This window comes from Oratosquilla oratoria, chromosome 12, assembly GCF_046742065.1.
Source record: "Oratosquilla oratoria isolate Oo_2021 chromosome 12, ASM4674206v1, whole genome shotgun sequence".
In the NCBI taxonomy this organism is placed as follows: domain Eukaryota; kingdom Metazoa; phylum Arthropoda; class Malacostraca; order Stomatopoda; family Squillidae; genus Oratosquilla; species Oratosquilla oratoria.
The window spans coordinates 36,405,087-36,427,790 of record NC_134788.1 but is presented as its reverse complement, the minus strand read 5'-3'; the positions used below and the strand labels follow the sequence as shown (position 1 = coordinate 36,427,790).

Genomic DNA, 22,704 nt, shown 5'->3' with positions numbered 1-22,704 from the left:
TTCTTGGTGGAAAAAAAAAAAAACTTACTATAAGCAAGCAAAGGTACTAATGAATGAAGCCTCTTGGATACAGTCCAGATGCCATATTGTCATCTGCCCAGTCCAGTCACTGTCGATTAGATAAATGCATTCAAGTTGTGGACAGGGTGTTCTCCAACTCCAGGTGACGTTAATAAACGCTGTTACATAGACAATAGGGTATCCTTGGAATTTTTGAGTGAACACGGGGTTCTACTGTCGTCTGTTAATTGCCAGAGGTACAATGATAATTAATCAGGCCGTCAGCATCCGTGACGACAACGACGGCCTGGATGATCTTTATACTTTGTGGTACTGGATTACTAAATATAGGTTAGGTAGGTTAGGTTAGGTAGGTTAGGTTAGGTAGGTTAGGTTAGGTAGGTTAGGTTAGGTAGGTTAGGTTAGGTAGGTTAGGTTAGGTAGGTTAGGTTAGGTAGGTTAGGTAGGTTAGGATAGGTTAGGTTATAATGGACGAATTTTTTATCCTTTCATTTCTTCTACCTTGGCATCTATCAAACCATGGCGTATCATTCAACCGCCTCGATTTAATTAATAAATAGGCTTTAGCAACTTTTAGTTTAAATTTCCGCCAAGAAAATCATATATTACATTGATGTGTTATTTACAAAATCAATAACTAACTTTCTATTGCTATATTGCTTAAGTGTGCACCTCTAAATTATTTACTGTTATTTGCAATGATATTTGTGCCTATTTGAGCAATTGTGCTCATAAACCAATTTAAGATTTGATTTTGTAGGTTATGGCTGATGTCACTATTTCTAGAACATTCTGATATAAAGTATATTACTTGCTCACATATTAAGAGTATTACAAAAATATACATATACACAAGACATTATTCAAAATGCAACAAGTAAAGAGCACAATCAACTCGTACCAGACAATGGATAGACATTTGGGAATAGATGCTAAGAGAAGATTGTATCAAGGAGTGATTGTGCTGATGGCATTGTATGAAGCAGAAACAAGAAACAATGGTCTCAAACTGTCCGGAAATAGATTCAATTTGGAAGTAGGTAGAAACAACTTTGCCAATCGTGTAGTTAATGAATGGAATAAACTTCCTGCAGAGGCAGTGCAATGTAGTTCAGTTCGAAGCTTTAAGAATCATTTAGATAAACGCCTAAGAAAGGTGCTGTAATGATTATAATTTATTTTATATTATTTGTTTTTGTTTTATCATTTGTCTGTCTGATTTTCATTTATTATTAGTTATATGTCAGTTTATTATTATAGTTTTAATTTATTATTGTATGATTTGTTTTTCGCATCCGACCTAGATATGGACCAAAAGGTCTCCTGTTGGCATGCTCCACACTTTGTAAGCTTAAAGGAAGATAATGGACGATTGAACAAATATAAAAATTATGAATGAGTGCAGAAACTGAAACAAAAAACAGAGACTGGTAAATGAAAATTAGTAGAGATAAAAGAAGGCACATGAGTGGATTCACAGAGGTCTATACCCACCCAATAATCAAGGATGTCAGAAATCAATGTTTGTGTGATTCTTGTAAATCCTCTATCGTTTTCTATAGCAAATCACTTTGTTTCCATTTGTCAGGGAACACCTTTGCCACACTTTCACTACCCCACACACCTACAATTTATTGAGGTCAATCAAAGTGGCATTTGCTTATTTGGATGAAGAAATGATAAAGAAAATACTAACTACACTAATAAGATCAAAACTTGAGTACGCAGCATCACTTTGGACACCCAGTACCAAAAAGAATATTAAGAAACTAGAAAGAATACAAAGAGCGACAACTAAACTAGCACAAACTCTCGCCAAACTAACATATGAGCAAAGACTGTCCAAATTGAACCTACCAACTTTGGAACAGAGAAGAGAAAGAGCAGATTTGCTGACTATCTACAGAATAATGAAAGGAATGTAAGTTTTAGACAGGAACGACTTGTTAGTGTGGGACAACGGTAAAACGAGAGGACACGGAAAAAAACTGAAAAAGAACAGTTATAAAAGAAACTTGAAAAGGAACAGCTTCCCACACAGAGTGATAAATACATGGAACAAATTAGACAACGAAACAGTATGTGCAAACACCATACAAGATTTTAAGATAAAACTTGATACGGAGAGATACAAAGACGGGTCACCATGAGCATAGCTCCCTTCCCGTATAGTACAACTAGGTAAATACATAGGACTGGTGAATAAACTTTAAAATGTTTATGTCATCTTACGAGTAAAAAACAATCAAGTTGACCATGCATAACCTATTCCTACCTATTGCTATGTTAGGATAGACTCCAACCCACCCACACACAGTTCTATCAACTATTAGAATAATGTGCATGGTGGGAGTAGCTAGTTGAGTTGTGGTTATTCAGTCAAAAAGTCACTTTGAATGAATTACTATTACTTTTTCATGAAAATTTATTTGTGTCCATGGCAATCTTGCTCATAAATGACAAAGACAACATAAGACTACTATTTCTGGAATTTTCCAATATAAAGTCTATACATCTTTTTCAGGTAATTGTTTCTCTTGTGAGACATTCAATTGCATGTATTTGAAGTATTCCACACCCTAACAATGCATGATATTAATGTAACCCACATCCTTCACAATAAAAAGAACCTACCAAGAATATAGTACACTAAGAAATATACTCACTAATTTGTGGCTTTGTATCAATGGTCATTGTATGCATAACATGAGATACTGTAAACAATTAATATGCGTTTAAGTTAGACTATATTCTGCCTACCAAAATGGCAGTTCTCATAAGCGATCGGAATTAGCATAAAAAAAGGCAATATAATGCGCTGAACTGATATGGAAAATAACCTCTACCACACAATAAATGCATGTGCACGATTGACGAGTGCCCATAATAACACTTATCATCTGCATGACTGTTGTGCTACCAAATTCTATGCCACTACTGGATCTCACAAATGTCCCGGCCCAAGGGTTATTTCAAGTAAACACTATGTAAATGCTTATACTATAAAGCACTTGTTTGTATTCAAGTAATGCGAAATGGACCTGTGGAGTGAATATAAAGAAATTGAGAGATTAGCAAGTGACTTCCTTCAATTGGATTTTCGTACCGAGGAAGACGAAGTGGCGGCCACCAATAGGAATGTAAACAAACAGGATACACACATACCTGTGCACAGAGACAAATACAAGAAAACTATAATGAAATAAAAGACCTGTAAGAGTGCATTTCAAATTATCAGGAAGCACAAAATAACATTACTGAAAAGATAAAGGTATCAGAAGCTGATTAAAAATGTGTCAAATCAAGAGAGAAATATACCAATCACAAGACACAACAACCAAAGCACTACTAACCCCCACCTGACCCCGCCCAGGTTATCTGGTCAACCATTTTTTTTCCTACGGCTGGATTAACCGGAAGGAAAGAAGAGGTTAATGATGAAAATTGATCCAGTGACAGCCAAACAAGACTACATAGGAAATGCCGCATCTGGCAGGTTAAGTTTATTACTTCCTGTCGTTAAATTTATTACTTCCTGTTGGTCAAGTTTATTACTCCCTTTGGTTAAGTATATCATTTCCAGTGAAGTCCATATATCCGAATAGTGACAAGTGAGTGTGTTGTGTTTTTGTAATTGTATACGTATAGCGCTATACAGTTACAGGTATAAGATAAAGTGTAGTGTTCTGGTATTTTAGAATCAAAACAGTAGTCTGTTACTGTACTCCAAAGGTAGGAGTACAAGGTAAGCAGAGTAAACTTCGTGTATTTAGTTTATTTAGTGACCGCTTTTGTTTCTTTTGATGATTTATATTTTCTCTTTGCCGTTTGTATTGCCGAAAGAGGAGCGAAATGGCTTGTGAAGGTTTTGTAGAGGGTCGGAGAGGGTAATAAACCATCTACCCCCTCCCCCCCAACCGCACCTCTCAAACCGAGTAAATGGCTATGGTCGGATTGACACCTCCTCCTCCCTGCGCTCCCCTCACCTAGTCTCCTCCTCCACAAGGGTGCCACAGTGTGGCTGTGTCAAACCATCTACCCCTCCCTCCCCCTCCCCCCAAACACACCTCGTACGCCTAGACTTCCTCCTCCTCCTCTTCCCTGCTCTCCCCTCGCCAAGTCTCCTCCTCCCTCCTTCGTATCCTTCTCCTTCCGATCTTATTTCCTTCTCTTTCTTATCCTTCCGATTTTATTCCCGAACTTTTAACCATCCTGACTTTAATGCGCCTCGTGGTTAAGGCAGAAAGGATAAATCTGGCACAGAGAAAAAAATCTTAATTGACTTGTATAAACCCCTGAGTGGGGCCGAAGTGTTATTGCGAGTGAGTACACGTGTTTAAGTGTCCCCAGCTCAAGAGCTTGTAATCGGTGCCGTAAATAGTGTATACACGTGAAAATTTACGACATGGCGCCAGGGATGACCGGTATGCTTTTAGCCATGCTGGGAGCGGTCTTACTGATTAACGTAGCTGCAAGTGGTCACCCTTCATACGTTGCAGTGGGAATTCCTGGCTACCCTCCGCTCCTCTCTAACATTGGGGGTGAGACAGAAGCTCTAAGATCTCTCTTAACCACCATACTCTGTGTCACTGCCTTCCCCCGCCTACCCCAACAACAGAAGTCAGAAAATGGCGTCGGATTCGATTAGCCAAGCATAGGGGAAGTTCTCATATAACACCGAAGAGAAAAACCAACACTTCCAAGCTTCTGGTGTCCTACGCCCTCCTCCTCTGTGGGGATGTACATCCCTGTCCTGGACCAACTGCAACCAGAGTCCCACAACACCCATGTGTAAGCTGTCTAAAAGGAGTCCGTCGCAATAGCAGAGCCATCAGCTGCAAATCATGTGGGAAATGGACTCACATCAAGTGCTGTGGAATTTCTCTCGAGACCTACAATGCTGCCTTGGTGAATGAGGACATTCTCCGCTTCACTTGCATTGGGTGTACACTCAATGAACTACCAGGAGCCCCCTTGTCCGACGGTGAGGTTGACCCTTCACCTGTTAACCCCGATCCCTGTGCCTCCCCCCAATCAACACCCGGGGGTGATTTCAGCTGCTTCAACAAGCGGGGCCTCCACTTCGTGCATTTAAATGCCAGAAGCCTTCTACCTAAGATAGTTGGCTTGAGTACTCCAGGGCTTTTTGCATTGCCACCAGCTCAGTCTGTAGGGTCGAGCAGTGGTCTGAAGTGCGCCAGGCAGCGGTGTATGTTGCGGAGTATACTCCTGCACCTGTTATGCCGTTCTCCGGGTCGACAGTGCCGTCAGTGTAGCTGACAAAACCATCCTGGGCCTCCGTTGCCTGGATCGCTGTTCGTGCAGCGTCTCTCAATTCCCCTGGTGAGCAGTGATTCTTTGCATGTGATAGTTGTGTGTGGTTGAAAGTAGTTGTTGGGGATGTCCACGGGGCTGGAGGTCGGTATTTCAGGCATGCCCCGTCTGGCTTCAGAGCCTTTAGGTGCCATTCCATGCCTGTCGCGCGGATTTGGTCTCCTAGGTGTCCGACGTATGTATCTGGTCGTGGTAGGTCCGGGTGCGCGTCCAGGTGAGCCTTGAGTTTAGTCCTGAGATGTGAGTCCCTGTCGCTCAGCAGGGCCTTGGCTGCCGCGGTGCAGTTCCGGGTCTGAATCCTGGCCATCAGTGGTGGTATGCCAGATTCCATCTGCAGGTTGCTTTTTCTGGTCCACATGGGAGCACCTAGGATGAGGCGAAGGGCATCGTTTTGTGCAACTTCAAGTGGTTCTTCCTGCTGTGATGTTAGATGTGATAGGACAGGTGCTCTATATTCAATAATGGGTCGGATGCAATACTTGTAGTAGTGTTCCAGTACCAGGCGGCTGGCACCCGCATCAAGTGATTGCATATATCTCATCGGAGCTGTCTTCGTTTTTGTCATTTGCTTCAGCCTCTGGATTTGAAGAGAGGATGACAAGGTTTTCTGCACAGTTACTCCAAGATAGGTGAAGTCATCCACCCACTCAGGATCTTGCTGGTGTATGGAGATTGGCCTTGGGTTTGCCATTTTAATAGCCATGGCTTTTGTCTTCCTTACGTTTATCTTGAAGCCTAGGTGTGCAGCTTTTTTGTATGGTGTTGAGTGCTTTTTGGGCATTGGTGCGGCAGTTGGGTCCCTTGCTGACGATGGCGATGTCGTCAGCATATATGAAGATCTCAACGTTCCGTGGTCGTGGGAGGGAGGCTATGTTGTCCACGTGCACGTTGAACAGGTAGGGACTCAAGATACCTCCTTGAGGGGTGCCGTATTCCAGGTCTTTGTAGTTAGACATGGAGCCCTGGAAACGGACTCTACCCCGTCTGTTTTGGCAGTATGCCTGTACCCATGCCAGAAGGTTGCCTGTGATTCCCTTCTCGACGAGAGAAGTCAGCATAGCTGAGGGGTTGACCAATTAGAAGGTTTTTTCTAAGTCCAGGAAGACGACGATTGCCTTTTTCCCGTTGACGAAGCTGAGGAAGTTCATTATGCACTCCGTGGTTCCCACCATACCCCAATAAGCGTACAACTGCGGATGGAGTGGCCCTACTTTCCATTTCAGCCGGTGGTCATACACACAGACTCTCTTGCGGTGACACAAGTACTCCAGAAGAAGGAACTACCCAGCAACATAAACATTATCACAACAATACTCTACCTCCTGCAGCTACACAACAGACAAAATCGCTCAGTCATCATCAGCTGGATACCCAGCCACATAGGGGTACACGGAAACGAACGAGCAGATGAGCTGGCCAAGACAACACGCTACCATCCTCACATTGAAATCCAAGTCCAACTATCAACCACATTAATCAAAAGCTGGGCCAGAGACCACCTACAACGAACAAAGGTAGCCAACCACAGAAAATCGATAAACTCAGCATCAGCAAGTGCAAAGTGGTACGAGAGGGCCACCAAACTGTGCCCTCATCCCGCCACCAAGATCGCCGACAGAGGACTACAAAAACGCCGGAGTAGCTGAACACAGAGCGACTCAACACTTACGGGCCTCCGAATGGAGAAAGGCCCGTGTGTAGATAAACATTATCTACAAAAAAAAAAAAAAAAAAAAAAAAAAAAAAAAAATATATATATATATATATATATATATATATATATATATATATATATATATATATATATATATATATATATATATATATATATATATATATATAAACCTAAGATAGACGAATTCCGTCTACTTGCGCGGCGGACGAGGGCAGCAGTCATCGGTGTCACCGAAACTTGGCTAGACAGTACCATCTCCGACTCGGAAATTGCGATTCCGGGTTATAGTGTTGTGCGTAATGATAGAAAGAGGACCGGAGGAGGGGTTTGTACTTACATATGGAACGACTTAGCGTTCAACCCCCGTACAGACCTTATGAGTAACGATGGGCTCGAAGCTGTGTGGATAGAAATATTGTTACCCAAATCGCATCCCATCTTATGCGGGGTCTGTTACAGACCACCAAAACAGATGTCCTTCTATAGCGCATTAGAATCCACCTGTTTCAATCGGGTCAATATACATGACCAAGAAATTATTATCCTAGGTGATTTTAATACGAATCTGGCAAGTACAAATTATAACCTTATTAAGGCAATGAGAAACTTGCTAATATCTCATGGCCTGACACAAGTGATTGACGAGGCCACTAGAATAACAGGCACATCCAGGTCCATCATAGATCTTATCCTGGTCTCCGATCGTAACAAGATAACGCAGTCTGGTGCTTGTGATTATGGTCTTAGTGACCACAAGCTCATTTATTGTACTAGGAAAGCTAGGAAGACGATTTTCAACAAGCACAACACAGTGAAGCTTCGTTCCATGAAGCATTACTCACGAGAACATTTTGTAGATGAACTGGGTAGGACAGACTGGTCGCCAGTTCTAAATTGTACCGATGTTTATAAGGCTTGGTCTAATTTTAAGTACACATTTCTTACTATTATAGATAGAGTAGCGCCTCTCAAAGAGATACGAATAAAACAAAGGACGGAGCCATGGATGACTAATGAAATACTGGGTTTAATTAGAGATAGAGACAGATTTATTGCCAGATTTAGGAAAGGTGGAAACCAGGAGGACTATAATGGCTTTCTGTACTATAGGAATCAGGTGAATTATTGGAAGGATAAAGCCAAAGCTGATTATTGTACTAAGTTGGTGCACCAGAACAAACACGACCCAAGGAAGCTTTGGCAAACACTGAAGACCCTAGAAGTTCACACAAAGCCTAGTAACAAAGTAGACAGGATAGGACTCTTGATAAACGGTAAGCTCAACTCTGATAGGAACACCATAGCCAATCACTTCAACACCTTTTTCACAACCATTGCCACAAAACTAGTTAAATCCCTCCCTACAGGTTCTGGGAAGTTTGGGCTGAGGTACGTTCAGGAGTATTATAAGGACAAGTCCTCAAAGTGTTTCAAACTGCATAAGACCACTCAAAAAGAAGTGTTTAAATTACTGGCTAGCATAAGTGCCAATAAGGCTACAGGGTTAGATGACATTCCTGCGAGGTTTGTTAAGGATGGAGCCTCAATTATTACTCCCCCAATAACCCACATAATAAATTTGTCTATTGGTTCAGGATTTATCCCAAGAGACATGAAAAAGGCTCGGGTAACACCTCTTTACAAGAAAAACGCAAAAACTGAGGCAGGTAACTACAGGCCTGTTTCCATTCTAGGTATTATTTCGAAGGTCTTGGAACGTACCGTATACAATCAGTTAGATACCTACCTCAGGGAACGTAATCTACTATACGGTATGCAATCTGGTTTTAGAACGAACTACTCAACAGGCACCTTTACGATCTGATAAAACAGGAATGCGACAGAGGTAATTACACGGGTTTAGTCTTGTTGGATCTTCAAAAGGCATTTGATACAGTGGACCATGATATTTTATTAAAAAAAAATTCAGGCATTAGGAGTGGCGAATATTGGCTGGTTCAAGTCCTACCTTACAGGTCGCAATCAACTAGTACAGGTGAATGAAGCCCGCTCAGATGACAGAGAGATAACTTGTGGTGTACCACAAGGTTCAATTCTAGGACCGCTACTGTTCCTGATCTATATTAACGACATGCCAGGTGTGGTGAACTGTAAGTTACTGCTATTTGCAGACGACTCCGCTCTAATTGTCTCAGGTAGGGACCCAGTTGAATTAGAGGAGAAACTGAGTGTCGAGCTGTCATCGGTCCACGACTGGCTCATAGATAATAGGCTGTCCTTACACCTCGGTAAAACGGAAAGTATTGTCTTCGCATCCAAACCCAACCTCAGGAAACGCAGCGATGTACAGGTCAGATGTGGGGTTAATGTCTTGGAGTCAAAACAAGAGGTAACCTATTTTGGAATACCCTTAGATCAGTCCCTCTCAGGGAATACTATAACAGATAAGATTGTTTCCAAGTGTTCACATAAAGTAAAATTTTTGTACAGAAAAGCCAGAAATTTTGATCTGGAAACAAAGAAGCTTCTGGTCTCAGCTTTGTTACAACATCACTTTGATTACGCTTGTAGCTCTTGGTACGGGTCTCACTAATTGCCGAACAAACCGAACAAAACCGAGAAAAGCCGAACAAAACAACAAAACCCAAACAATGATGGGTTTTACTCAAATGCACACTTCTATATACATATGGTTGCATTATTTGAACTATTTTCGTTAAAATGTGTGATTTCCATGTAATATGAACAAAGAGAACTTACGTTTTTATCCTCTGCAATTTTACCGACCCCAGCTACGATTCGTCCAGCCCGCCGTCTATGATCACTGGTGGTATGGATCAAACTACACTCTTTTAAGTTTCTTACTGTTGTGTTATTAGTGTAATAGACTGCATATAGTTGAATTATTTAAACTCTTTTCTTTAAAATGTGTGATTTTCATGTAATTTAACACAACAGTAAGAAACTTAAAAGAGTGTAGTTTGATCCATACCACCAGTGATCATAGACGGCGGGCTGGACGAATCGTAGCTGTGTTCGGTAATTTTGCAGAGGATAAAAACGTAACTTCTCTTTGATCATATTACATGGAAATCATACATTTTAAAGAAAATAGTTCAAATAATGCAACCATATATATATAGAAGTATGCATTTGAGCAAAACCCGTCCTTGTTTGGGTTTTGTTGTTTTGTTCGGCTTTTCTCGGTTTTGTTCGGCAATTAGTGAGACCGCTTGGTACAGTAGTCTGAGCAGAAAAAACCAGTCCCGGCTACAGGTTACACAGAATAAGATAATTAGATTCATACTAAACCTACCTCAACGTAGTCATATTGGTATTGAAGAACTTAGCAAGGTTGGAATGTTACCTGTAAAATATCGTGTCCAGCAGCTGAAACTAAACCAGGTTTACAATGTCATTCATAATTCTGCTCCCTCATATGTGAGCTGTAATTTTACATTATCGGCTGAGAACCGAACCCGGAACAGTCAAGAGTCTCTTATTGTACCTCATGCAGGTCCCTTCACCAAAAACAGTTTTCACTTCACAAGTGCTCAACTATGGAACTCACTACCTGTGTCCATTAAGAAGACAAATAGCAAGGTTACCTTAAAAAAAAAAAAGTCAAGGGTTACTATATGTCTCAGCTATGGACAGAGAACAGCCTTGATTTTGTGTACTACTAGCTTAGTGAGGTATACCTGATTCCATGAGTAATACCATCCATATCTGCGTTCACTCATAACTGTTTCTGACCTCCCCTCCCACCTTTTTTTCAGAAGTTTAGTTCAGCATAACAATGATTGATGTTTACAAATTGGTTTCCACCTTTGTTTTGCCAGTAATAATATGGCATATGTCTCAGGTAGGTTCCGAGAACAGTTATGATCTGACCTTTTTCCTCATTCTCTTTGTTGTTTTACTCATTCGAGTACTGGTCCCCTGTACCCCACCTCTGGGGCTTCAGGTTATAATGTACTACTCATAGTAATTGCCCACTCCGTCCTGAGATTCAGGTAAAATGTTAGATTTAATTAATAGGTGACCCTAGCTGCAGTGTAGGATTCGCTATAACTACATGTTGTTACAGATGTAGAATATTGTAGTATATCATTAATGGTCCTACTCTGATATAGTACTCACTCATACATGTTGATACAGATGTAGAAAAATGCAGTATATTATTAATGGCACTACTCCGATATAGTACTCACTCATACTGTTTTGTTACAGTTTAACATTATTTTGTTGTTCCTTTGCTTAATGCAATGTTCCTTTTGGATGGTGCTCAAATATTTGGACTCAATGTTCCTATGTGTACAAACATTTCAGTAATATTAGCAAAACTATAACAATGTTTATGTGTCATATGTGTACTGACTGGTATTACTCATGAGTGTCTCTGGTCCCCTCAACCCCCTATGTATGTTTGTCCGTGTGACTTTATGTAGAAAAATAACCTGATGAGGACCACAATGGAAATAAGCGTTCATGCTTTTTGTGTTATCCTCGGCAATTTACATTTATTATTTCGAACTATGTGTCCTTGTCATTATTTGCACTTCATGTACATTGATTTATTGCCAAATAAAGTCTATCTATCTATCTGCGGGGAAAGCTAGACGTCCAATGTGGCGGACTAACAAGTCACGTGATATAATCACGTCGGTGAAACCCTTCTATACCCAAACACAAGATCTAAGAATATAAGGTCTAACCACTTCCGACCGAATTTCGAGGGAGTTGGCGCAGCGGGCCCGTGAACGTCACCTGGCTGTTCAAAGTGGGGTTCGCGGGCCCTATAGCTGTCAGTTGAAGCTGGCGCGTCGTCCGGGAATGTTGTTACCTTCGCTCGCACCGATCCACGCAATTAGTTATATACTGACAAATATTATATAAAATATATAAATATATATAAAATATTATAGTTCCTGTCTATATATATGAATATATATGATATATATATATATATAATATATAAAATATTATAGTTCCTGTCTTCCTTGGCGTTTCACAGTTTTCTTCAGTGTTTCACAAAGAGAAAACGGACCCAGCCTAATGACGTCAGAAGCTGCGCACAATAATTCAAACGGTCAGACCTGTATATTTAGACCTTGCCCAAACATGTCTCTCAAAATTAATATAGGACGACTCCAGTGAAGTATACAACTATCATATAGGATACATTATTTTTGTTGCGCATTTCCTTCTTACTATAAAAAAAGAATCGTAACATTAACAAGGAATGATGAACTGTTAGGATACCAATATAATAGTGTATATGTAGCCTACCTGTAACCTTCACATACACATGATCTCTGCATAAGACTAGGTTGATTAATGTTTTTGTCACGCACATTTCGCGAGTCTACACTTATTATGAATATTCATAAAATGTAAAGTAATGAGGAGTTCATAGTTGGACACACATATAACGAATCCATTAGAATTCCTCACATGAATATTCCTAAAATACACAACGCCATTTATGTATTCATAATTGAGCGCACAGATATTTATTCCATTATACATTATGAAGGTTCGTATTTTTTGTTTGCACACATAAAGAATATTAGGCAATATTTAATATAGTTGTTAACAGTAGGAATATCTATATTCTAATTTTCTTGCACACATAATGAATGATACTGTTACGGATCTCTGCAATTAACTCACCTTTTCTATTGCGCATGGGTCGTGATCATGGAATCACGAGCGATGGACAGAATGTTTCATGCAATTGTCCGGGTCAGGGAAAGGCAGGAGTGTCACTTTATTCTAACTAACGAATATGAGGATTTTCCACGTGTGCTCAACACCAGTTCTAGGCTTACTCTGCTGCTATCCAGGGTATGGCGGGTGACGCCGGGACTACCCCTGGCGTCCCCCACGCATACCCTCGCTACATACCCCTTGCTTCCTCTCCGAATCACGCATCAATCACACGTTACAAATCACGTCACGTCCATACTAACCATCCAGGCGCATTATGCAACATTCATTCATGCTCTTTCGCCACATTATGTACAACAATTTTCTAAATTATACACAGGTAATGGCCTAGACGTTGGGTTGACCACCTCGCAGGTTTTGGCTGATGCCACGCAGTAGGTCTGAGATAGTTTTCCTGCCTTCCTCGTAGTCCGTCATCAGGTTGTACAGGCAAACCTGGAGCTTGATGTAACACCGCTTCGACCGCTTGTGCTGACGGATTCCACGGTCATCCCGGAGGAGGACTGCATTTACGGTAGCTGCCTCTGCCTGGAGACACTCGATGAGCTTCCATATGGTTGGATTGGCGTGGCCCACTAGACTGGAGAATTTATTGTTCCAGTCCTCGCAGATGTTGTTGGTGCGTGACTCGTTGGCTAACGTGGCATGGTGCTGGTTCCACCGGTCAGGAGCGAACATTTGTGGACTGCGGCCAAGTCGAAGAGGCTTGATGACTCGAGGGGTGGTCGTGACTCGGCGCTGATGACGGACCGGCCCAGAGACGTAAGTTGAGTTGAAGTATTCGACTAGGGCATCAGCTTCGTCGAGCATGGTGGACTGGAGATGAGTCATGCTTGTCTTGACCTCCTCAGGGAGTAGGAACGCCAGGGCATCCAGCTCGCCGCAGAAGATATGGAACTCGGTATCCCCTTCATACAGGATCTTGAGACCCAGGCCCTGGATCTGCCTCCAGATGGACTGGCTTAAGTGATAAAAGCAGAACACCACACGAACACTTCCCGCTAGATACACACACACACCTCTCACGAACATAGCCACGCCACACACACAAACATCTACACTTACTTTTTCTTCGACTAAAATTCGCTTCTTTTCTAAATTTCTCTTATACTACATCTTCTCATTTCAGTTTACCTCCCACTAAAGATTTTTCCGTTTTTCCACCTTTCTCTACTACTACGCCTCCTACCATTTTCAAACTTTTGTTGGTGACCCTAATCCTACTCCCGGCGTCGGCGCCGCCGTCCAAGCTCCCAGTCCATTTCTCCCGGGCCACGACTACAAACTGCCCCAAATCGCTGGCTAATTCGCCCGGTGGCAATAGCCCTCTTTTATACGCTATCTTTTCATTTTCTTACATTCTTCCCCTTCCACAAACACCGATCCCGCGCAAGCGGGTGGTCTTTCCTAGGAATTCAGAATTCAGAAGGGCCAGCTGGCGGGGTCACAATCGTACTACTCCAGGACACGGAAGACCTGCTCCTAGCTGGTCTGTGTCTTGCGATGGAGCAAGGCAAAGGCCAGAGGAAGGTAGCAGCTCTCATCTACGCGACCTTGAGGTATGGCCCAAGGAGTGGGGTGTGAAAGAGGTGCGATTAGCATTTTTGAGCAAACATAGAGCACATCTGAGGTGTGGCCAGAGCAGTGGGGTGTGAGAGATGTGATTAGCATTTTTTGAGCAAACATAAGAGCACATCACATTACTGGTGAAGCACAAATGTGTTTCATTGGACTTCATCTTATGTTTAGTAACATAAATAAAAATTAAAAAATAAAGTTAAAAACCACCAAAACATAAAAAATATATATACGAACAATAGAGAACACATTTCAGAAAGATTATTTTGAGAACGAGTTGACCACCCAGCTTGTCATTCTATGATCGCTGGTGGTATGGATCAAATTACACTCTAGTAAGTTTCTTACTATTATGTTATTAGTGTAATAGATTGCATATAGTTGAATTATTTGATCAAAGACAAATTACATCTTTAACCTTTGCGAAATTACCGACCACAGCTGCGAACTATTTTCTTTAAAATGTGATTATCATTTAATTTGATCACAGAATTTATGTTTTTAGCTTCTGCAAAATTACTGACCACAGCTACGAATACCGTAAAAATTAGCATATGGTTGCATTATTTGAACTATTTTCTTTTAACATGTGATTTTCATGTAATTTGATTAAAGTTGCCTCTGCAAAATTACCGACCACAGCTACGAATTTACCAACCAAACCCAAGGACGGTTTTTGCTCAAATGCACAATCTTATGTATAAAGTATAGCATATAGTTGAATTATTTGAACTGTTTTCTTTAAAATGTGTGATTTTCATGTAATTTGATCAAAGAAAAGTTGTTTTTAGCCTCTGCAAAATTACCGACCACAGCTTAGAATTTACCGTCCAGCCAGCCATCTATGTTCGGCGAATGCAGATCATCACTGAGATTGGACTTGGCTAAAAACATAACACTTTTTGAATTTTTGTGGGGTTCGAACAAGTGGGGCATATTTGCTTACTAATTTGGATAATGCTAAAGTAAAAATGATGTTATTTTAAAAACTGTCATTTCTTTATAATACCAAGATTATATATATATTACATACAATTGAATACAAAAATGTTATTAGGAATTGCTTAGAATAGGATATAGATTATTTATAGTCTATGAAATATCACGTAGCATATATTGTATTATGCAAAGTAGACCACTTGGATAAAGAAACTAACGAAGCAGAGCTCTTTCGTATTATCATAATAGGATATACATATTATTATTATAATAGGGTACACATAATATTATTATAATAGGATATACATAGTATTATTATAATAGGATATACATAGTATTAATATAATAGGATATTCATAGTATTATTATAATAGGATATACATATTTGAATAGAAATACATATTTCATATATACATGAAAAAGGTAGAAGGACAGTTTGCACAAGAGCAGAGGATATTTCCCCCTTGGAAGGCGGTAGGTCAGGTCACAAGGGTCAATGCGTCCCATTAGTGAGGAAGGGACGACATTGGGTCACTCGTAAGGTTCCATTATACCTACTATTCTTTTGCTTATTTCTTGAGAGATAAAATTGCCTTTGTGTAAGTTAGTATTTTGATCACTGGTGGTATGGATCAAACACGCGAATAAAGACATTTTGCTGAAACCACAAGGAAATAAAATATCGGAATACTGAACGTTTTCGTCTATGCAAGACATTTTCAAAGTATATACTTACACAACAAAGTACAGCTTAAATACAATACTGTAGAGAACAGGAGATGTCACTCAACATAAATACATAAGGATTGTTTTACAAAGGAGCAAAAATGGAAATAATAAGAATAAAGATAAATAATGACAAGAAAAGATTAATAAAATGGTTGACAATTGACACAGGTGACAAAATGTCACACTAGATGGCTAAGTACTACAATTTGGTTGATGACAAAATTATCGAATTTGAAAAGACCAGTGCTTATATTGAGCTGGTGACGGCCGATACGAGCCGACAAGAGGCAAAAAAATGCCGACAAATGACTCTATTGCTAATAAATCGGCTTGTTTTCAATTCATTGTGTTATATTTTATAGCTGTGCAAAGATTTGGCACATTTGAATGAACAGATTTTGTAATATATCAAGTTTAGCTTGCCGACAACATACTGGAGTTGTCGGCCACCACCTTAGCTAGTTTCAGTTTAGATTAATCATCCTCCACCAGGGGAATTACCTGTTCATAAGACACAATAAATAGGTTTGTCACGTTTGTGTATCACTTCATCATCAAATGTAGATCCCGTAAAGTCACTAGTATGATAGAACACATCTAAAATCAAAGCCTTGAAAATCTATCAAATTCAAATAGTTTATTGCACCTTTATAAAAATACATTTACATGAGCTTTTAGGATACAATAAACTTATCATAAGTACATTAAATCAGATAGTCTGTTGATATTACAAAGGCGGAGCATGCCGATAGGAGACCTTTTGGTCCATATCTAGGTCGGATGCAAAAGAAAACATAATAAATTAATAAATAAAAACTATAATAATGTAAATAATAAATAAAATACATAAATAAATGCATAGGTAAACAAACAGGTAAATAGTAAATAATAATAAATTGACATAGCTAATAATAAATGAGAATCAAACAGACAAACGATAAAAAATAGTATAAAATGAATGTTAATCATTACAGAATCGTGCTTAGGTGTTTATCTAGATGATTCTTAAAGCTTCAAACTGAACTACATTGCACCACTTCTGCAGGAAGTTTATTCCATTTATTAACTACAAGGTTGGCGAAGTTGTTTCTACCCACTTCCAAATTGAATATATTACTGGACAGTTTTAGACCATTGTTTCTTGTCTGATTGTGATAATATGATAGACATCAGAAATCGATCTTAAAAAAAAAAAAAAAAATACATTAAGCATCATCACTAACAATGCTCTCAACAATATAGTAAACACGTTCTCCATCTTAACACAAACCTGATATCAGAGTAATACTTAAGGGGCACAGGATCGCGGGCTGGTGTACAATGAAGTGAGTCGCATATAATTTCAGTCTAGACAGACTACCCATGCATGTTCCACATCGTGTAATCCCTCCCCGTGGAAATCTAAGTTCAAAACTAGACACATTCCTGACAGTACTTATCCATGTATTCTAAAAAAAAAATACAAGCTAAAACAATAGGTTAACGAACGACTCTATTCATGTACTCGACCAGTAGGGAACTTCTCTCGACCGAAATAAAATAATCTGTCGAATACATTTCTAACCGCAACAGGGTTATGACGTCTTAGCTTTTTACAGGCAAGGTTAATTTATTCGCGGCATAACAAAAGGTCATATTCTATAAAGCATTTCATTGTGTAGTTTCTACTTTGGGTACGGATCACTTTTTTAGTAAGCTTGAGTAATCATGGATGTTTAAGACCCATCTCTTTTGTAAAAGATGCGTCGCAAATGTCACACTTGACCAATAGGGGACTTCTCTTGCCCGAAATAAAATCGTCTGTCGAATACATTTCTAACCGCAACAGAGTTATGACGTCTTAGCTTTTTACAGGCCAAGTTCATTTATTCGCGGCATAACAAAAGGTCATATTCTATCAAGCATTTCATTGCGTAGTTTCTACCTTGAGTACGCATCACTTTTTTAGTAAGCCTGAGTAATCGCGAGATGTTTAAGACCCATCTCTTTTGTCAAAGATGTGTCGCAAATGTCACACTGAAGGATCTTCTCCTTTGTGGGTCCTCGTGTGACACCTAAGATCACATTTCGTTGTGAGAGCTTTGTCGCAAAGCTCACACTGGAAAGGTTTCTCCCCTGTGTGGATCGCCATGTGCTTTTTAAAACGGCCCTTTGCTCTGAAAGCTGCATTGCAAAAGTCACACTTGAAAGGCTTCCCTTTTGTGTGGGTCCTCATGTGGGATTTGAGACCACTCGTTGTTGTGCAAGCTGCGTCGCAAAGGTCACACTGGAAAGGTTTATCTCCTGTGTGGGTCATTATGTGGTGTTTGAGATGATGCTTTCTTCTAAAATCTGCGTCGCAAAGCTCACACTTGAACGGCTTTTCTCCTGTGTGGGTCATCTTGTGATATTTTAGGTCACGTTTCGTAGTGAAAGCTGTGTCGCAGAGATCACACTGGAAAGGTTTATCTCCTGTGTGGGTCATAATGTGACATCGAAGAGTTGCCTTTGTTTTGAAAACTGCGTCGCAAAGATCACACCCGAAAGGTTTCTCTCCTGTGTGGGTCATCACGTGACACCGAAGCCTTGAGTTACGTATGAATGCTGCACCGCAAATGTCACACTTGAAAGGCTTCTCTTCTGTGTGTGTCCCCATGTGGTATTTGAGACCATTCATTTGTGTGAAAGCTTTATCGCAACGGTCACACTGAAAAGGTTTATCTCCTGTGTGGGTCATCATGTGGCCTTTTAGTTGTTGCTTTTTTCTAAAAACTTCGTCGCAAAGCTCACATTTGAATGGCTTTTCTCCTGTGTGGGTCATCTGGTGATGTTTGAGGTCACGTTTCGCAATGAAAGCTGCGTCGCAAAGGTCACACTGGAAAGGCTTCTCTCCTGTGTGAATCATTACGTGACGTCGAAGATTTGACTTTTGTGAGAAACCTACGGTGCAAAGGTGACATTGGAAAGGCTTCTCTCCCGTGTGGGTCATCACGTGACGCTCAAAACTTGTCTTTGTTGGGAAAGCTGCGTTGCAAAGCTCACACTTGAAAGGCTCCTTTCCTGTGTGGGTCATCCTGTGATATTTGAGGCTACCTTTTGCAGTGAAAGCTGCGTCGCAAAGGTCACACTGGAAAAGGTTTCTCTCCTGTGTGGTTCATTATATACCTTTTGAGACTACTCCTGTGGTAGAAATCTGCATCACATGAGCCACACTGGGATGCTTTGTCTCCGGCGTCAATAGCGAATGTACAGAACTTAAGATCGACTCTTCTAGTGAAATCTGGATTGTTAAATCCTGGTCCTGAAAATGAAAAAATAAAACATATACAAATGTATATTGTATATTGAGTGTAAAGTTTGAATGTAAAAATTTTTAACTTATCGAAATACGTATAAACATACCATGATAAATCCATATGTCGCATGAAATACTGAGAAATAAACAGAAGAATATGTTTGCTGTCATTTGACACTACCAACACCATCTTAGCAAATGCTCTCTTGCACTCCTAGCAAACAGAGCCAAGTCTGTTTGCTGCCATTTGACATAAGGGTGATAATCAATCTATAAAACAACCAATCTAAGTTCCAATTTTGGCAACAATTGGACCCACATTGCCGGATCCCCATGCTATGGGCGTGCGCTACATCTGCATTGATCCAAGTTTCAATAACAAACCTAACATCATGGCGTGATAACATTGTGGGATGGTTTGTCAGTTTGTGTGGGAAGCATTGGAATTGTATGCTGTGCCAGTGGTCACTAGTGACAGTGGAAAGTCCTGGGGTTTGATTACCGGGCGGTGCCAGATTTTCAGTGACGTTCACTATCACACAATTGCTCGGTGGTAGTGGTGGGTGACTTGAGAGAGCGCATTGATGAAAAAAAATTGATGGTCTAGTTGGAGGATATGGTATTCTAGGAAGAAATAAAAGTGGAATGATATGGAGATGTGAGTAGAGCAACAGATGGTGGTTGCAAGCAGTCTCCTCCGAAATGGTAGGTTGGGTATTTATCGACCCCTTGGATACTCGCATCAACCACTTTGGAGACCCCTGGTCTACCCAGTGCTCAAAGAACATATACCACACGGCCTCTGCCAATAGTTTTACTCTTCTGGCGTCTAAAACGGATGAAAAAGATTGAGTTCTTGGTGGCTAGATACTCCATGGACTTCATCCTGCGACAGAATACTAGAACGTCTTATGGACAGAGGGATCTCCTGGCAGCTTTTTTGCTTTGCCACTGTAACCGCTGGCTATTTAATGGCACATGCTATTAACAATGGGAGATGCCTCTTCCGATCGTGATGTTCTGATGATGCAAATTTCACTGACACTTATTGCATGTCAATCAAGACAATCACCGATAAATTTAAAAAGTGCGCATCTAGACAATACAGTAATAGAACAATAAATATAAAAATGTATGTTGGAATATATCAACATAATACACGTTTTCCCTAATGGAAACCGATAACAAAATTGCTAAAAGTGATACACTACCGAACGAAGCCGCGACAAGATGCCATGTTTGTTGTGATAGATGCAGAAGTTGAAGAAATTAAAGTATATAAATTGGCCTAACTAAACCTCGTTGCACATCGCCATTGTCAAAATGACACTGACGGGACTGAGCAGACGACACAAACATGGCGTTTCAAAGCTCTCACCGCGGTTCCGTTTGGTAGTGTATTTGCTTGTAGTCATTTTTTCAGCCACGAAAAACATATATTACATTGATGTACTATAATTTACCAAATTAGTATCTAATTTTCTAGTTATATATCGCGTAGATGTGTATTTCTTTAGTAATGGAAAAGAGTACAAATTGCATGTGAATGTACTCAGCCTACAGGTCTCTAGTTGCAAAAACATGCCTGTAGGATCCACAATCAGGCTCTAACCACGAACGAAAAAAAATGCACATATGTGATACCTGGTCTATAGGAGCTTAATGTAATGAACTGGAGGGAAAGTGGATGAGAAAACATATAATATTATCCAAAGTTACATTTAATTTAGGGATATAAATCCTAATATTCGCAAACCATCCAACAGGCTAATTCATTCTGAAACACATTTTACAATTTTTTTAAATGTTGATTTGATCGAATTGTATGTTTTGCTTCAATCGGAAATCACATGTTTGTACTAACCTCCACCCCTGACCAACAATGTCTGGGGAACCCACTGGGAAATGAGCAAAGCCAGTGATTTGCCAAAGAAACGACGACAAAATTGTTAGTATAAGCTATAAAACAAGCACACGCACACCCTATGCTAACCATACCTAACCTACGCCCTCTATCTTTTACTGATATTTTATTCCAGAGGCATTTGTATGTTTTGTTTCTTACATCTGATGCAAGTTTCGAGGCTTGTCACTGTTCTCTCACCCATCTAAAAGTCTTGAACAAGGTTTGTAGTCCATACCAAAAATAACGCACCCATTTAGGTGGACCAGCGTTATACAACTTGGTGGTAACAGCTGGAATTTTCAAGTAAATCATTTCAGCCACTATCCCCAGCATTCTATTTGCTTTCTCGGGGGGGGGGCACAAATATAATGCTTAGGTATTCTTAGATCGTTACACCAAGATAAATTTCGTTCTCCACTTTCATGTTTCCCTTTATGGTCTCCATAATGAGTCTTATTATCCTCCTAGTAACTTTAGGTGTCTATGTGCTTGCCAGTCTCTCACAGCTGAAATTTATTATCCTCCTAGTAATTTTAGGTGTCTATTAAGATGCTTGCCAGTCTCTCACAGCTGAAATTCCAAGTCTTTTGAATCCCATATATAAGTAAGTAGTAATATTGGTAGCAATTTCTCAAAAAAACTAAGATGAGCGAATATTTCAAAAATTCCCTAGAGTTAGGTTAGGCTATGGTTCACAACTGTAATTCTTATCTGTATCTACATCAAGATCTTAGTATTCTGAGCATTTGAAACTCCATATATAACTAATGCAAATTAATGGTATGTTGGTGAAAAAAAATGAGACAGGCAGATATTTGTCAATCGTCTCACACCTTTGCTTACATGTATCATCAGCTAGATTTTACCATTCAGGGTATTCTAAACACCAAATGTAATTATAGTTACAATTTGCTTTTGAAAATCATAAAACATCATTATATAATCATAATGTCAATAACTTCCTAGTTCTTGGAGGGATATTGTTATTAGAAATATTTTCTTTGTGTTTTGTATATTCACCCCCTACCTTGCAGCTATTCCCTTCCACAAGTTTTTAAACGCTGGGATTCTTTCAATGCAGTAATGTCTAATTTGATCTCATTACTGACCTACAGTATTCTTTCGAAAATGTCCCACACCAAAACAGCAACAAAAATAATGGCCTGCAAATTCCAGGCATCAATGCAAACATGTAGGCTGTAACTGATTGATGAACGCCTTGATTTTTTTTTTTTTTTTTTATTACCTGTGTAGCTTCCCTATTTGGTTACTATCTTCGTGAACCTTCATCATCCCATAATGTCCAAGGGATTTCAAATATTCTTGCAACTGCAAGGACACTTTCAGAAATTACTTACCGGGTTCAAGTTTTGCATACGATGTCCTATTTACTTCCATCTATAACACGCTCCAATTTGGTTTAATTTAATTTGTTTCTTTACATTGCTTATATTCAGTTTTCCGTTCACTTATGGTAAACACGACTTACTGTGCTACCAGACGACCCTCGCTCGCACCGTCTCGGAAAAAGTGTCGTACGGATCATAACATCAG

General features: G+C 39.9%; 1 protein-coding gene across 2 annotated transcripts; it reads right to left on the bottom strand.

Annotated features, from left to right (window-relative positions):
* Positions 1–15,477: 15,477 nt before the first annotated feature.
* Positions 15,478–22,638, bottom strand: LOC143031409 (uncharacterized). Of its 2 annotated transcripts, none has more exons than XM_076195187.1 (2): positions 22,509–22,638; positions 15,478–19,250 (listed from the first exon to the last, which is right to left on the bottom strand). In XM_076195187.1, the coding sequence occupies exon 2, from the start codon at positions 19,020–19,022 to the stop codon at positions 17,982–17,984; it is 1,041 nt and encodes a 346-aa protein (XP_076051302.1). In that variant the 5' UTR covers positions 19,023–19,250; positions 22,509–22,638; the 3' UTR covers positions 15,478–17,981. The 2 variants fall into 2 exon arrangements, with proteins under 2 accessions (XP_076051302.1, XP_076051303.1); XM_076195188.1 differs by having other exon boundaries at positions 22,397–22,526.
* Between the last annotated feature and the right edge of the window lie 66 nt (positions 22,639–22,704).

Bases quoted from the DNA above. Each gene is read 5' to 3' on its own strand.
- LOC143031409 (XM_076195187.1), bottom strand. From the start codon at position 19,022: ATGACCCACACAGGAAAGGAGCCTTTCAAGTGTGAGCTTTGCAACGCA.